This window comes from Leiobunum rupestre, chromosome 7 (genome assembly GCF_980474605.1).
Source record: "Leiobunum rupestre chromosome 7, qqLeiRupe1.1.hap1, whole genome shotgun sequence".
NCBI classification, from domain to species: domain Eukaryota; kingdom Metazoa; phylum Arthropoda; class Arachnida; order Opiliones; family Sclerosomatidae; genus Leiobunum; species Leiobunum rupestre.
Window position 1 is genome coordinate 11,992,676 of NC_143390.1, and position 15,815 is coordinate 12,008,490.

Sequence of the window (15,815 nt, forward strand, 5' to 3'; positions counted from 1 at the left end):
CCAACTTTACATTAATTTCAATGGGGTTGGGGAAAACTTTTAACCAAGTTACGCGCGAGCGTGCCTCTTTAGCAGCGCAGATGGCGTTACTGTCGTTTTAGCCAAGAATCTAATCGATACCTTGTCAGCCATTCGATTAAGCGTTCTAGTTTGTTATCCGATTTCTATGTTCGCACCAGACGACGACGTGAGTGAACGTCGAAACATGTAGTGCCTTTATTGTTTTAATAAAGTAACTTTTATTGTGTAAAAGTCGAATTTTTTAAAAAAATATCATATTGACATGATTTCCCCATGGACCCCATCTTGGAAATGTCAAATGTTTATTTAATCAAAAATGCATTATTCAATCAAGAGATGGCGCACGCTCCGCTGCAGCCTATGGAGCGCTATCGAGAAACGCTGTGATTTAGAATCTAGGCCAAGAATATAAAGCCCCATGAATGGAAGGATTGATATTATTGGCCGCGTGTTTTGGGCGAGCTAGAAACTTCCGGCCAAGCAAATCAGAGTAACCGGAAACGGTTATGGCAACCCGGTCTCTCTTTAAAACGAGAGGCGCCAAAGTTCCAGTAGACGGATCTTTGATCTAGGGTACGTAGTTATCTTTGGACACAGTGTTGCCAAAGATTTCCCCACGCTGTCGACACGGAAAACTTTCGGTATACCCATAGACATAATAAAGAAATAGACCCAAGATTCTACGGGGGGTTAATACGGGAGCGATAGCTAGCAGACAGCCGGTATTTGTTCCGTATTCCTGTGGTACCACGTTTAAGCGACGCCTGTCGATTAGGCGAGAAAATAAAAAATCATCACGTGACACGTCACACATGTTCGTGTTTGTAATCTTTTAGGTACTCTGACGTGATTCGCGAATATTTTGGCTGTGAGAATTTAAAATAAGGTAAATTTTTATTATAGTTTTTAAATAAGTCAATTAATTCTTTCAAAACCCAAATAAAAAGCAGCAGATGATCTTATAATTAGAAACAACAAATTCTATTTGCGAAATGATATTTTGTCAAAGGCTTAAGTAACTCCTGTACTACTATCCGGTTTGTTGTGGTCATGGGCCAAGTAATGATAAATCCAGGACATGACTCCCGTACCTACGCGCGTACTAAATCCGACATCTCCTAGAAATAACAAGCGGCTATTTTAGAGGGGGGAGGAAAAGTGGATGAAAAAAAAATTGGGGACAAATTCTAGCAGTAATTTCCGGTTTCTTGGGCGCCATCTAGTGGTGTCTAAATAAATATGAATTATAGTAACGGTTGAATTTTCAAAATATACGCGACGGTTATTTATCATTTTACTTGAGTAAGATGGGTAAAGTAAAACACTGCGTATTTCCTAAATGTAATAGCGATTCTCGTTATTTACATGTAGATTTTGTGGCATTTCCAAAGCCAAAACAAAAACCTATACAATGCAAACAATGGGTTAACTGGTTAGCTAAATATAAACCGGGCTATACAGTTGAGAAAGTAAACTACGACACATTTTTGTGTACTAAACACTTAAGTGATGAATTTTTTAAGACTCAGCTTTGGCTTAAAATACCAAACCAACAAAGCAAGGCCCCAGGTATGTTTCCCTACGAGTTATAAACTGGTATTGGTCAGTGGTCTCTAACAATTATTCCTTTTAGTTGTGACAATCTTTAAAACTACCGAAGAAAATGAACCGCGAATAGAACACTTGGTAAACCAGCTTTGTCCTAAACGGGTAAATAGACAATGCACGGCCACAGGTATGTATTTCTTTTTTATCTTAAAGTTGATATCAGGCACTTACAGGTTTTTCTTATAGTTGTATCACTTCTTAAACCTATGGTAAAACAAACTGACCAACGTACAGAACAGTTGGAAACTCGCCCTTGCCTTGATCAATATCACATTTTTTTAAAGCTTTTTGCCAAAAGGTTTGGACTTCCTCATCAGTTTTCATTAAATTCTTGGCTTCTGCTTTTCTATCAAATTGTTGGTTATTTTGTTTACAGAAGAGTCCAGTAGCAATTGTATGCAGCATTTTAAACACATTGAAAGTTTCTTTATTCGTGTAAATAAGTCCTCCTCGGTCTTGAAGTTCAGTCCACCTGCGTGTTTGTAACTCAACACAATCTGAATCAGTTTTGGCACATGTAAATTCTTTAAAAAGACTAAGTCCTTCTGTTGTAGCTTTTAAGGACCGCAATGTTGCCCCTACAACATAATATAGAGCTCCATCATTCCACTCTATTTCAACCTTTTCCTCTAATATTATGACTGGTTCTTCGTACCTTAGACTCCTCGTAAATATTTCCCCCAGCAAAATCTGAACTGCTCTTTTTTGAGAAAATATATTAATCTTTGGCTCCTGTCATAATTTTAAAAATTTTATTTTAAAATTCATTTAAATATTTTCAGTAATTATCTTACAATTATGTCCATTGTTGTGAGCAATATGGAATTCATGAAACTCGTAGAGAATTTTAGCTCCTCAGACTTGGTGACGAATTTATCTTCAGGAGTTTCAGTCAATAACTGCTGGAGTTGTTTTTGGAAAGCCTTCATAGTTATTTGATTGTTTAATTGCACTCCCCAGACTAGAAAAGCAGCTTGTTCGGATGTGAGATCCATTTCTTTAAGAGCTATTTCAATAGCTCCAATTGCAAATTGAAAAACATTAGCAAACATTTTATCGTAACTGACTAGCTCAACCAGTTTTGCTTTAGGCTTTTGTCTCTCTTTTTTCAGTGGGGCTTTGTTTTTCATGTTTTGTACTGACGCTTCTTCTGTAATTCCCAATGGAGGATTCTTCTTCGGTGATTTTAATTTACGCTTTTTTTTCTTTGGCTTTGGAGGTGTATTTTCGCTAAAGAACCAAAGTACATAAATAACCAACAAAAGAACTCTAATTTATTAGTTTTACCATTTGACTTTAGCCAAACTTGGTATAGGAACTTGTTGCTCATCTTCAAAATCACTAGCTAGTAAAATATCACCAGCCACTAGACATTTATCATAACAGTCATCGCAGTCGGAGTCTGTAAATATTAAATCTTAAGTATAATAATAATACATTTATATTTAATTATATTTCTAGTACCAGATAAAACAATGAGAGGGGGAGGAGAAATTCCTAAAGTGTCGAAAGTGTTTTGACGAAACATTCTGCTAAATTCTGAAAATAGGTTATAAAACTTTTAATTTATTTTTAGAATAATACAATTATTTTATAATATTAGATATATTTAAATTACTTGCCTTATATACAGATAATTATCATGTTTTTAAAAGGAACAAAGGTTTACATTTGAAAATATTACTATCTCCACTTTCTCCAGTCACGTGGTTTTTAAAATTTTGTTCCTAAAATGACGTATTTCCGCAATAGAAACATTATTCCGATAGGTGGCGATAGTAGTCGCGTGTTAGCGCGGCTGTACCCGTTTTGGAGAAAAGTCATGTCCTGGATTTATCATTACTTGGCCCATGTTGTGGTTATGGCTTGTTATGGGAATATTCTGAGATTCTAAATTGTAAACAAAAGTAAATGGAATTTTGATGAAATGGATGATTCTACCTTGGATTAATAATGATTCTACTAAAGGTATGTAGCTATTGTCCTTGAAATAAAATAAGCTTTGACAATTTAAGTCTGATGGCTTGACAATTCATTTCTAGATTTTTGTCCTTCGCTAATTTGTGGAGTCTGAGCTTGCAATATAAATTAATAACTTTCTTAATGATGATGTTCGATTCCAACTTCAGCATCAAACATGTTCATGGTGATCTGGTAAGAGGTCCATGCCAACAATATTTCGTAATACAACAAGTTCTAGTTCTTAGACTACATTTCTTTTATAGAGAGAGGAATATCTCTTCATAACAACTAAACAAAATTGGCTAAAAACCAAGGAGATCTTACTCAAATTATAATAACATAATTAAACCTACACGAAATGATCCTTGTTCAAAATTTAAAGGTGAGAAGTTAGCATCACCGGTTTTTTCTATTTTACTTTCAACTGGATGTAATTTCTTTAAATTAAATAAAAAAATTATTTTGACTATTTTTACTTGTTTTAATTCTATGGAAACCAAACCAGAGTTGGAATGGCTTTTGGTGTGACCCACCTTTTGCCATTTACAATTTGTATATCCTGTTCTAAAAAGTGATAATTACAAATTAAATCATGATTTGAATGTGTCGCGATTTACAGCAATTGTCCATTGAGAAAGTATTGTAGGTTTAGATAAGGGAAACCTATAGTTATAAAAAGATTAAATAAGAATGAATATTCATCGAAATAATATGATAGTTTAATCCTACTTATAAAGCGCCACTAAACTTAAGTGGTGCTTTAGACTAGGCGCCCACTGGCTCTGTTTCGTATCCGTCCTGGCTTCCACAAGGCATTGTCTCCGTTACGAAGCAAAGGCTTGTGGAAGCCAGGACAGAGACGTTACGAGGAGCAGTGAGCGCTTGGCCTAGGCCATGTAGTGCCTAACGCATAGGAATATTTATCCGGTTTAAAATCAGACGCAAAAACTTTAGGGGTGAATTTGATAAATGGGTAGTACTTTTATGTTAGCTAACATGTTTCATAATTCGTTTGTTATAGAAAAAGTGTTTTCTACTAAAAATCTTGTTTTTATTTGGTTAAAAAAGGTTAATTTTAGTGTTTTTACGCATTGCAATAACAAGTAAAACAATACCGGAAAAGGTTTCATTCCATAAATAGGATTAAATTATCATATTATTACGATGAATATTCATTCTTATTTAAAATCTTTTTATAACGAAACCTACAATACTTTCTCAATGGACAATTGCTGTAAATCGCGACACATTCAAATCATGATTTAATTTGTAATGATCACTTTTTAGAACGGGATATACAAATTGTAAATGGCAAAAGGTGGGTCACACCAAAAGCCATTCCAACTCTGGTTTGGTTTCCATAGAATTAAAACAAGCAAAAATAGTCAAAATAATTTTTTTATTTAATTTAAAGAAATTACATCCAGTTGAAAGTGAAATAGGAAAAACCGGTGATGCTAACTTCTCACCTTTAAATTTTGAACAAGGATCATTTCGTGTAGGTTTAATTATGTTATTATAATTTGAGTAAGATCTCCTTGGTTTTTAGCCAATTTTGTTTAGTTGTTATGAAGAGATATTCCTCTCTCTATAAAAGAAATGTAGTCTAAGAACTAGAACTTGTTGTATTACGAAATATTGTTGGCATGGACCTCTTACCAGATCACCATGAACATGTTTGATGCTGAAGTTGGAATCGAACATCATCATTAAGAAAGTTATTAATTTATATTGCAAGCTCAGACTCCACAAATTAGCGAAGGACAAAAATCTAGAAATGAAGGGTCAAGCCATCAGACTTAAATTGTCAAAGCTAATTTTATTTCAAGGACAATAGCTACATACCTTTAGTAGAATCATTATTAATCCAAGGTAGAATCATCCATTTCATCAAAATTCCATTTACTTTTGTTTACAATTTAGAATCTCAGAATATTCCCATAACAAGCCATAACCACAACCAAAGATAATTTAAACTTCGTACCCTAGATTCGAATACTGAGAGCTTTCCCATTCACGGTTTTGTTACGAAGCGTTTACCCTCTTCCGGCACGTGACCTCAGAAAAATCGGCTCCATCGGTTGCGGTAGGGCGCCATATTTAGGCCTAGATTTGTTTTATTTAAAACAAGAGTATTTATAGAAACACGCTTAATTGTAAGTCATATATTTCCAATAAAAACTTACTTTAACAAATGGTAATTCTGGTGCTTGAATATCTTCTTTCGGTAATGATGCCAATCTTGAAGAATTTCTAAAATTTCAGGCAAATATTCCTTAAGAATGTCGATGTTAAACACGAACCCTATTAAAATGGTAAATGAAATTGAATGAACTATTAAGTTCAGTCAAATTATGCTTGAATCGCTTGTAAGATTATATTACTCACCTTTAGTAAGTCTTTCGATTTGAAACTTTTTTAGTGCTATAATTGTGGTCCACCATGTTTTAAAACTTCGAGTTGAACGCAAAACGCGTCAAATTACGCACCGCAACTTCCAAAAAAAAATTAGTTTCTATCCCTAGATGGCAGTAGTGCGCCACCATTGGAGCGAATTTTTTCTGAGTTCCGGCGGGAAGTGGGTAAACGCTATCGGCAACGCGCGAGAGAGTGATTTCGAATCTAGGGTACGAAGTTTAAATTATCTTTGCCACAACAAACCGGATAGTAGTACCATTGAGTTGGGAATAATACTATCTAGAGCCCCAGTTAAAATTTTCCCCATAGGCTTTAACACAGCATTAGTGAAGATAGGAACGAAAATCATGGGAGGGTTATCAACTACGACAAAAGCCACCTATGAGCGAAAAATGCAACTATTTAAGTGGTTAGCACTTTCGCCTCGCAGCGAGAGTAATCGGGTTCGATCCCAGCTAGTAACACTTGGTGAAAATCCGTAACAACTCTTTCTGCGTAACGTTTGTAAGTTCTCTACCCACTGGTTAAAGGGTTTTCCCCCGAGATCTTCGGTTTCCCAATCCCATATAAACTTGATGAGGTTAACGGTAATAGTTAGTGTATATTATTTATATTCATTATTATTTATTTGTATTCATTTTTTACATACTTTATTTTGTTTTAGTGCAATTTAATCTTTTAAAATACTCTAAATTATTTCAAAATGAAATATGATTTACCAAGAAACTTCGTTGTTTTGTTTTAGCTTTAAATTATAATAGTTCACAAAGTCGCTCATAGGTGGCTTTTGTCGTAGTTGATAACCCTCCCATGATTTTCGTTCCTATCTTCACTAATGCTGTGTTAAAGCCTATGGGGAAAATTTGAACTGGGGCTCTAGATAGTATTATTCCCAACTCAATGAGTAGTACAGGAGTTACTTAAGCCTTTGACAAAATATCATTTCGCAAATAGAATTTTTTGTTTCTAATTATAAGATCATCTGCTGCTTTTTATTTGGGTTTTGAAAGAATTAATTGACTTATTTAAAAACTATAATAAAAATTTACCTTATTTTAAATTCTCACAGCCAAAATATTCGCGAATCACGTCAGAGTACCTAAAAGATTACAAACACGAACATGTGTGACGTGTCACGTGATGATTTTTTATTTTCTCGCCTAATCGACAGGCGTCGCTTAAACGTGGTACCACAGGAATACGGAACAAATACCGGTTGTCTGCTAGCTATCGCTCCCGTATATTTTTGGCAAATCAAACTCCGCGTAAGGTGTCTATTTCTTTATTATGTCTATGGGTATACCCTAGAAATATAATACTGCGGTTCCATCCTCCTAGGTATACCTAAGACCATTTACACCTGGACTGGAGTCAAGAAAGGCATTTCCGTTTTACTAGAGTCCCCGCTACCGAAGCGCTTCCACTGGCCCCTCTTATGAAACTTTCGCCCACAAAGAAAAAGGGGCCCGAGAAAACACGTTTACTTCGTTCTCTCTCTTCGTAAAATTTTTCGTTCGCGCATCCCGCTGCCTTCGAACCGGACTACGGAGCACGAAGCGTTCACCGCCTCGGAAAGGGGGACTACGAGTTTGTGGCCGAAATTCGCAGATTTTCTCCGCTTGGTGGTGTTCTGGAGGGGACAATTCAGAAAAAGCGGAATAGCGTTACCTCTCCAGTCAAAGATAATATATAACTATGTACCCTAGATTCAAAATCACGGCGTTTCTCGATAGCGCGTTTTCTGTTGAGGCTCTTACTGAGTTCGCGCCGGAAGTTCGGAAAAATCGGGCTCCATAGCAGGGTGGGAAATAAGGAATTTCAAGAGATAACCCAAGATTATATTACTCACCTTTAGTTTTCTTTCGTTTAGAAACATTTTTAGAGCTACAGGCATGATCCATTATTGTTTTAAAACCATATAACGCAAATATATCTGGTATCTTGAAAACCGCGAGTCAAAAACCACGGCGCAATTTTCACTAAAACTTTACGTTTTAACTAGATGTCGGTAGCCCTGCCAGCTCCATGGAGGCCATTTTTTCCGACTTCCGCCGGGAACTCAGAAAGAGCCTGCGTTACGTTCAAGGAGCTTGATTTCCAATCTAGGGTACGTAGTTATATTATCTTTGCTCCAGTCCAGAGGTGTAAATGGTCTTAGGGTATACCTACACCAAAGACTATAGAAGTAAGCTTCTATAGTCTTTGCCTACACGCAGAGTTGGCCGTCTCAGAGATTTTCATGACTGTAGTCTGTCGAAGTTGTAAAATTGGCTCCAAATTTAACCGTTTTCTGCATGATGTCTAATTTATGTGAAAAGAAAGAATTCTTTGCTTTTTGTACCACATCCTACGGAGAAGAAGTTTCATGTTACTCATCAGTTGCAAGTCAAACATGGTATTTGAAAATTAAAGGAGGTACGAGTATGGACTCATCTGATACCAGTGTAGAAATTACCAAGGAAGACCAAATATTTTGGGAGCCAGAAATTACAAATTATGACTCTAAATACGATCCGTTCGAAGAGCCTTCTCAAGGAAACGAAATGCCACCAACTAACCCTATTCTAACATGCCTACATCATGTGGAAAATCAATCAAAATTAGAAGCAAATGGAATTTCTAAACAAAGTTTTGGAGGTTTATTTGGCAGAAATGCAACTTTAACTTCCAAAGAAGTGGTACTGGCTGGTTTTCCCGATGGCCGAATATATTATGCTTCAGTAATTTCCAATAGTTCTCTTAAAAATTTAACTTTGTTAGCAAATCTAAACCAACCTATTGTACATATTCAATATATTAATGAAGGATTGTTAATCGCAGGATATTACGGGAAATTGTGTTTATGTTTACCAATGAACATCAAACACATATTTTACATTTCTAGTCCAGTATGCAGTGCATGTTATTTCAATGATCGCTTATATCATGTAACTAAGGGTGGGAATATTCAAGTAAACAAATTTGTAAAATTTGATTCATTAGAATTAAAAACTTATGAGACTATAGTTAAAAACGCCAAATGGATTAAGATTATTAATGAAAATGATAACTTAGTTTTAGTTTATATGTCAAAAGATGGTGTTTTAAAACCACTAAATCCTGAATTTGCTGAAACTTTATCAAGCACATCCTCTATTGAATTGCTGGAAAATATACAAAGGCATATGGATAAATCCAACTGTTTGAAAAACGAACTTAATTATGTTAAAAAGCTATTGCATGATATATCCCTATGTGCTTGGCTATGTGCTAATCAAATACCCGATATTACTCAATCATGCAGCCTAAAAATAATTAGAAAAGAAGATAACTCTTATAATTTAGTTGTTTCTGTGGAAAATCTACAAACTCTAGTGTTAACCTACAGTTGGCACTTATCTTGTCAATTAACGGAAAAAAACGGTCAATCTTCTGTGTGCAAAACAGTCAATATACGCAATTCTAATGTTATCTGTGTGTTAAATGTTACTACAGCTTTTCTAAATAGATTGACAATGCCACTAAAAATGAACTGTTCATTTATATTTGCGCCCAAAATGCAAGAATTTCCCAAATATAATTGCCTATTTGAAACACTATTTCCTTTGAGTATTGTACTGAAAACATTCAACATTAATGAAATAATGTTTCTCGAAAACCATACTATTGATCGATGTGAAATTAATTTCAATCCAACATATAACCCAAATATTGAATTAATTAACATAGCTAATGCAAGATTAACGCAAATAACAGTTTCAAATAAAATGCAAGAAAAACTTGCTGAAGCTAATTCTAGGAAACTAATTCCTAACGTACCAATTTCATTTTCATTCACATTCTTAAATGAAACGCTGCTAAATAAATTTCCCAAACCTTTAAACACTGATGATTTGTGTTTGGTGCGAGAATTAAAATCTTACATATTGAGAAACAGTTTATCGCATATTTCTACGGATTCAAAATTTTTATATCAAAATTATCTGATTGATATAAACGTTTACGATCAAATGAGTAATACCCACTTGTCAATAAAAAGCCCCTGTGCATTCTCATTAATTTCAATGAGACGAGCATTGGTGGAAGAATTTTTCAACATGTTTGAAAGAAATATTAACCATGAAATTGAGGAGGAGGTTGGTGTTGCCGCAAACGCCACAGAAAATGCCCAGTACCAACTCGCAAAGTTAAATAAAATAGCCACAACTGACCGATACATCCTGATAGAAATATATTTTGATATTAGACAAAAATTATCAGCCGCATTGCCTGTTTTGTAGATGATAAATTTCAACGCCAAAGTTGGTGTAAAAAATTTTTATGTGATAAATAAATTTACAATTATGCAAGTTATTTCAAAAAGTCCTCATAATTCTATACAAGGCTTGCGCCAAAATATCTGTACATTGAAAAAATGGAAAAGAGCTCAGCAAATTAGAAAACTGTCAGTTTCTTTTGATTACTCCTTGAATTCTGTTCGAAACGAATAATTTTCTCTTGATTTTGAAGCCCTTGAATTAACTTTTCCTGATCGCTTATACGATTCTCTATATGAGACTGCATTTTTCTGTCTCTAAAATAATTTGAATAATAATTTTAATAAAAAAAATTTTAAATTATATTTTAATTAATGTACTTGTCTTTATTTCTCTTCAAGGATTGTTTCAACCGTCCCATTTCCTTTTGAGCTTTCTTCAAATCTTCACTAACTTGAAGCATCTTAAAGACAAATTTATTTGAAAAAAATACGTAGCTTATGAACTAGGGGTGTGCTAGTCCGGTTTTTTAGGTTTTAAGTTGAGTCTTCGAGTTCATAAGAAATGGATTTTAACTCTTTTGAGGCCAATTGAGTCCTAATTTTCTAATAAGTCTTATTCAAGCCCTAAATTTTATCCTAACAATTTAAAATCAGCAAAAAATATTTTAACTAATTATTCATTAACTAATTACTAAATTTATATGACTAATTTAAAACATTACAAAATTTCTCGAAACCTAAATTAAATTACCACTTTTATCAGGGATTTATTGTTTTTGTGCATAAATTTTGGTCATAAGTATCACCGCCTACCGACCGAGTTTAAAATTGAATATTGCTGTTTGCATTTTCAAAATTATCTCTGCTGAAACTGAAATTCAAAAGGCGTCTGCTATTTCTTCTCATATTTAGTTTACGGGTATTAATTCAGATGGAGCTATATTTCCTAAAGCTCCAAGCTTCTAAGTAAAAATTATTTGCAAAATATTTATAAGCAAAGAAAAAAATAATCGCCCGGAAATAATGAACTCGACGGGTATTTTTAATTTAATTTATAAACTCAAGTCCAAGAAAAACGATTTTCAAGACCGAGTACTCGCACAGCCCTGTTATGAACTAATAATTTTCAATAATATTTACTTTCAAATTAAGGTTTTTGCTGGTACTTTTCTTAACACCTTCTTTTTCCACTTCTTTACTTTTATTTTCAACCTGTTTTAATTTGGAATTAATGAAGTCGAAAATGTTCTTCTTTTTAACATGATGATATCCCTCCGCAATTTTGTTTTCTCTTTGCTCTTGCTTTTGTTTTTTTATCGCGATCGCCTTTTGAGGGTCATGACCCATTTCCTTCATTTCTCGTATCTCCATACATCTATCCAAAGACTTTCCTAAAGAGGGAAAAATTATTCTCAAATTGAAGAACTTATTTAGATTTATGAGAATGCACGAGACAACCTAGGTCAGACTGAAAATCGCAAATCAAATTGGAAGAGTAACCCCATGTCTGTGACTGTTTTTTAAACCATTTTTCTGACACAAAACTTGAGAATCTACCAGCTAGTTAGTTTGCTATTTACGATGAACAAAATTAATTAAATCGTTAAGCTTTATTTAAAGTTACTTTTACCATAAGTAAAATAATAACCATAAGTATGACACTTTCTATTCATCCACAGCAAATTTTTTATGATAGTCTGTTGCGCCAATGACAACGTAAACCATTACTTACCAACAGCCTGACAACTCTCTGCGAACTGGTCCTAGTATTTGTAGGAAGCCCGGAAAATCGCTTACGGTTCTGTGCCATACTTATGTTTATTATGTTACTTATGCTTTTACTAATTTAAGAGTGAAATTGAACTTTTCCTCAACTAATCATTCCCATTTTCTTGAATGTTAAAAGAAAATGACCTTTACGACTAAGGACACTATATATATACATAATTTACATTTGAGATAATCTTAGGTAGTAGATCATTATACCAGGGCTGCGTTCAGTAGCTAAAAAAGCTCAGCGCTGAGCTCAACGGTCAGCGGTTTTTTACGGAACAGGTTTTTTGACTTCTGGTTTTGATGTCACGTTGCCCGTCCGTTGAACAACGAAGTCATCGGCTATAAGAGCAGGTTTATCCGTTTCTCAATGGTCACGTGACGTCGCAGGAAGGAGTAAGGCTAGCTGCAGAAGCCGCAATAGACAGTATTTTACAAAATTTACAACAAGCGTAAAATGCGTTCAACAAGATCCTACGTCACGTTAGCAACAGTCTCAACAAAAATAATTTTTCAGATACTTTGTTGAGTGTTACTGAACGCAGCCCTTGCCTGGAAGGTAGACTCATACATTCACAGTATTAAAAATAAGTCCTTCATTATATCAAAAAGTTTCACCTTGAGGTAGAATTGTTGCTTCTATAGGTTCAGTTATCCCTTCCCCGTTTCTTCCGAGACCCTGACTAAAATGAAATATTGAATAAAATCATCATATTAAATATGAAATAAACTTTAACTAATAGATTTGTTACCCCATAATATATCCCATTTGTACCATCAACTTCGATCCAAATCCTTTAGTATGTTTCTCCCAGTCTCCTAATGGTCCATTTGCTAATTTCTCCGAAGCTAATATTCTAATTTGCAAATCATCTTCCGTTTCTGATTCTTTCTGCTCTTCGTCATCAGAGTTACTATCAGAACTCAGGCTTTCATTTTCGTACTCTTCAGAATTTAAAAAAAATAAATATTCAAAATGACAGATGAATAGCTAAGAATTAAATACCTAATGGAACCAAGTCTTCAAGACCACGAACAACAGTTTCTTTATAGGTGACATATTGAACAGCGTATTGATGATCCTCTAAGACTTTATCAACGATAGCTTTGTACCATAAATCATCTTTATATTTGGCCAGACAATAAGAGTCACGTTGAAGCAGGCTATAATCAGGATCTTTGAAATCTTGCAAGTCAGATAACTTGACTTTGTAGCCATGGGAAAATCTAAAGCAATATTATCATCTTAGATACTAGAAATTGAATTTTTCTCTCAATGAAAAAAATTATGTCATACCTACACTGCTCAGGAGAAAATTTGCAGTGTCCATCGAGAAAGAAAGTACATGGTTTCATTGCTTGACATACAGGGTTGCAAAATAATACTCGAATTTCAATTTCATCCATAGATTCTATTTCTTTGTCCATCACACTAAAAACAATTGCATTGTGGTACGCAAGTTCACCCCATTCTTCACTATAAGGAGCCCGACACTTTTTGCCTTCTAATTCGGATAAAAATTGCGATATTTCAACATCTTCTTGATCCACTTCTTTATTGCTTTCATTCTCAAGTCCTAATTCAGCTTGAAAACGTTTGAGTTCATCTTCTAAGCCTTCATCTTGCTTTGATCCCGATAATTCAAGTTCTTTTGAAGAGCTTGCACCATTTAAATTCGTATCACAGTTGCTGGTACTTTCCAATTCCGATAATGAATCAAGAAGTTTTTTCTTTTTCACGGACAACAGATTTTCATTAGTTAACCGTAACACTTCTTCTAAATTTGACTTGAGTAAAAGTAAATCTTCATTGTTTGGATCGGCATTTAGAGAATTTTGTACGAAATCAAGCTGTTGGGAAAAATATCAAGGCTTAGTTGAAATATTGTCTAAAAAAAAGCGCAGAGTATTACAAATAAAAACATTCAAGTAAACAACCAAAGAAATCTCTAAAATGTAACGACAACAACTTCATTTGAATTATATAAATTGTTATTTTTCTACCTGAATCGTGTACTCTTCGATCAGCGTCTTAAGTTCATCTTCTTCTTCCATTTTGAAAATGAATGATTTCCAGATCATAGATGACGCTAGTGCTCCAAAATATTTCTTCCCAAAAAAGTGCGGAAAATTCAAAAAACCTCAAAAATCACAGCAACATTTTGTAGCCAAATTTAACGTTTTTTATAAATGAAAAAAAAAAACTACCGATTCCCCATAAAAAGAACAAGAAAACTATTAGAAAAATGGAATATACAGCATTATCTTTTCATATTTTGGTGCAATTTAGAAATTTAGATGTAGTAGAAAGATTGGTCGCGTACAAAGGCTTAACTAATTTCCCAACGTTAACACTTTTTTTTGTAGCTTTTATCACGTGAAATAAAAATACGGAAACTAAAGAAAGAAGAACGGCGTAAAGTGGCATGATGAGCGCTACAACGGAAAAAAGAATCTTGGTTACCGCGGCTCCGGAAAGTCTGAAGCGCGGGAAACGACCTAGTTGCCATAGTTACCGAGGAATATTGTATCTAAAGAGGAAGGATGCTTGATAGCCCGGAGTAGTAGTAGTAGTATGGAGCCGCTGAAATGCCTTTGCAAAAAAAGAAGGACCTTTTCTGATTATGTTAAGCCCGTCGTCAAGCGCTACTCCCAAACGCGTCCTTTTCGCCGGAGCGAAGTCAAAGCGAGTTGAACGTAGCGAAATGACAAAGGACGCGAGAATTTGGTAGAAAACGAGGGAAACCTAAAACCAATGCAATTTCCCATCTCGCTCGCTTTCGGTTATTGCATTAAAAAGCACTCCCGTTTTCGCCTTCCTATTATGTTGCGAAAGAAAGAGATCCTCATCTAACTGGCTCACTCTTGGAAACCTTCCAGAGATTGCCAAGAATGTTTTTCCCAACGCGCTCCCGGACACACTCCACAAAATTGTAAAAACTCCGGGAGCTTTCCATCCTCAGGCTCTATTCAAAACGTCAACTTGAAAAACGACTGTTCCGTCCTAGAAATCGTCTATTTCTCTCGAAATGTTTCTAACCGTCTCAACGAAAACTTTCGTAATATGACAATCCCGTATTTATTAAAATTGAGAGCTTTGGGACGCGGAGATGATCATATTTGGAAAGGACTGGAATATTGTCAAATATAAACCTTCGTATGAAAAAAAAGGAAATGAAATAATATTTTTCTCTGTTGGTCAAGAGGAATTTTGAGGACTTAGGTTGTCAAGAGCAAATATTAAACACTTTTAAAAAAAATACCCGTCTGTACGGATATTAACTAGAAGTAACACAAACCCATAAGTATGACACTGGAAAGCTGGTCCGTATTTTTGTTTCTTACTACTACCAGACGTTTATAACATTCTCTTACGAATGTAAGTTACTTTAAGATTTCGAAAATAATTTTTAATATATGCATTAAAGATTTCCCAATTTCCATGGATGTTTTTGATTATTTTTTTTTAATTTCACGAAATTCTTAAGATTTAGAAATATTTTTCGAAATTTCATTGATTCTTTTCATTTTCAGAAATCGAGTAGTCAATTTTCCCATTTTATGAAATCAAGTATTCCATTTTTTCTTCATTTTACGATATCAAGTATTCGATTTCATTTTCATTTTAAGAAATCGAATAATCGATTTTCTTTCTTTTTGAGAAATCAAGTAATCTTTTTTTTTCATTTTTAGAAATCAAGTAATCTTTTTTTTTCATTTTAAGAAATCGAATAATCGATTTTCTTTCTTTTTGAGAAATCAAGTAATCGTTTTTTTTTTCATTTTTAGAAATCAA

The 15,815-nt window shown here is 34.3% G+C and overlaps 2 protein-coding genes across 2 annotated transcripts; one reads left to right on the forward strand and one right to left on the reverse strand.

The window, feature by feature from the left end:
* Positions 1-841: 841 nt before the first annotated feature.
* LOC149934456 (uncharacterized) lies at positions 842-10,541 on the forward strand. The gene is made up of 3 exons (XM_090153195.1): positions 842-907; positions 8,012-8,116; positions 8,328-10,541. Exons 2-3 carry the CDS (start codon positions 8,012-8,014, stop codon positions 10,266-10,268), a joined length of 2,046 nt encoding a protein of 681 aa, XP_090009321.1. The 5' UTR covers positions 842-907; the 3' UTR covers positions 10,269-10,541.
* On the reverse strand, positions 10,327-14,116 carry LOC149934457 (zinc finger CCCH-type with G patch domain-containing protein-like). The gene is made up of 8 exons (XM_090153197.1): positions 14,024-14,116; positions 13,317-13,870; positions 13,026-13,246; positions 12,772-12,964; positions 12,638-12,702; positions 11,387-11,637; positions 10,625-10,707; positions 10,327-10,561 (listed from the first exon to the last, which is right to left on the reverse strand). The coding sequence occupies exons 1-8, from the start codon at positions 14,099-14,101 to the stop codon at positions 10,423-10,425; spliced, it is 1,584 nt and encodes a 527-aa protein (XP_090009323.1). The 5' UTR covers positions 14,102-14,116; the 3' UTR covers positions 10,327-10,422.
* Between the last annotated feature and the right edge of the window lie 1,699 nt (positions 14,117-15,815).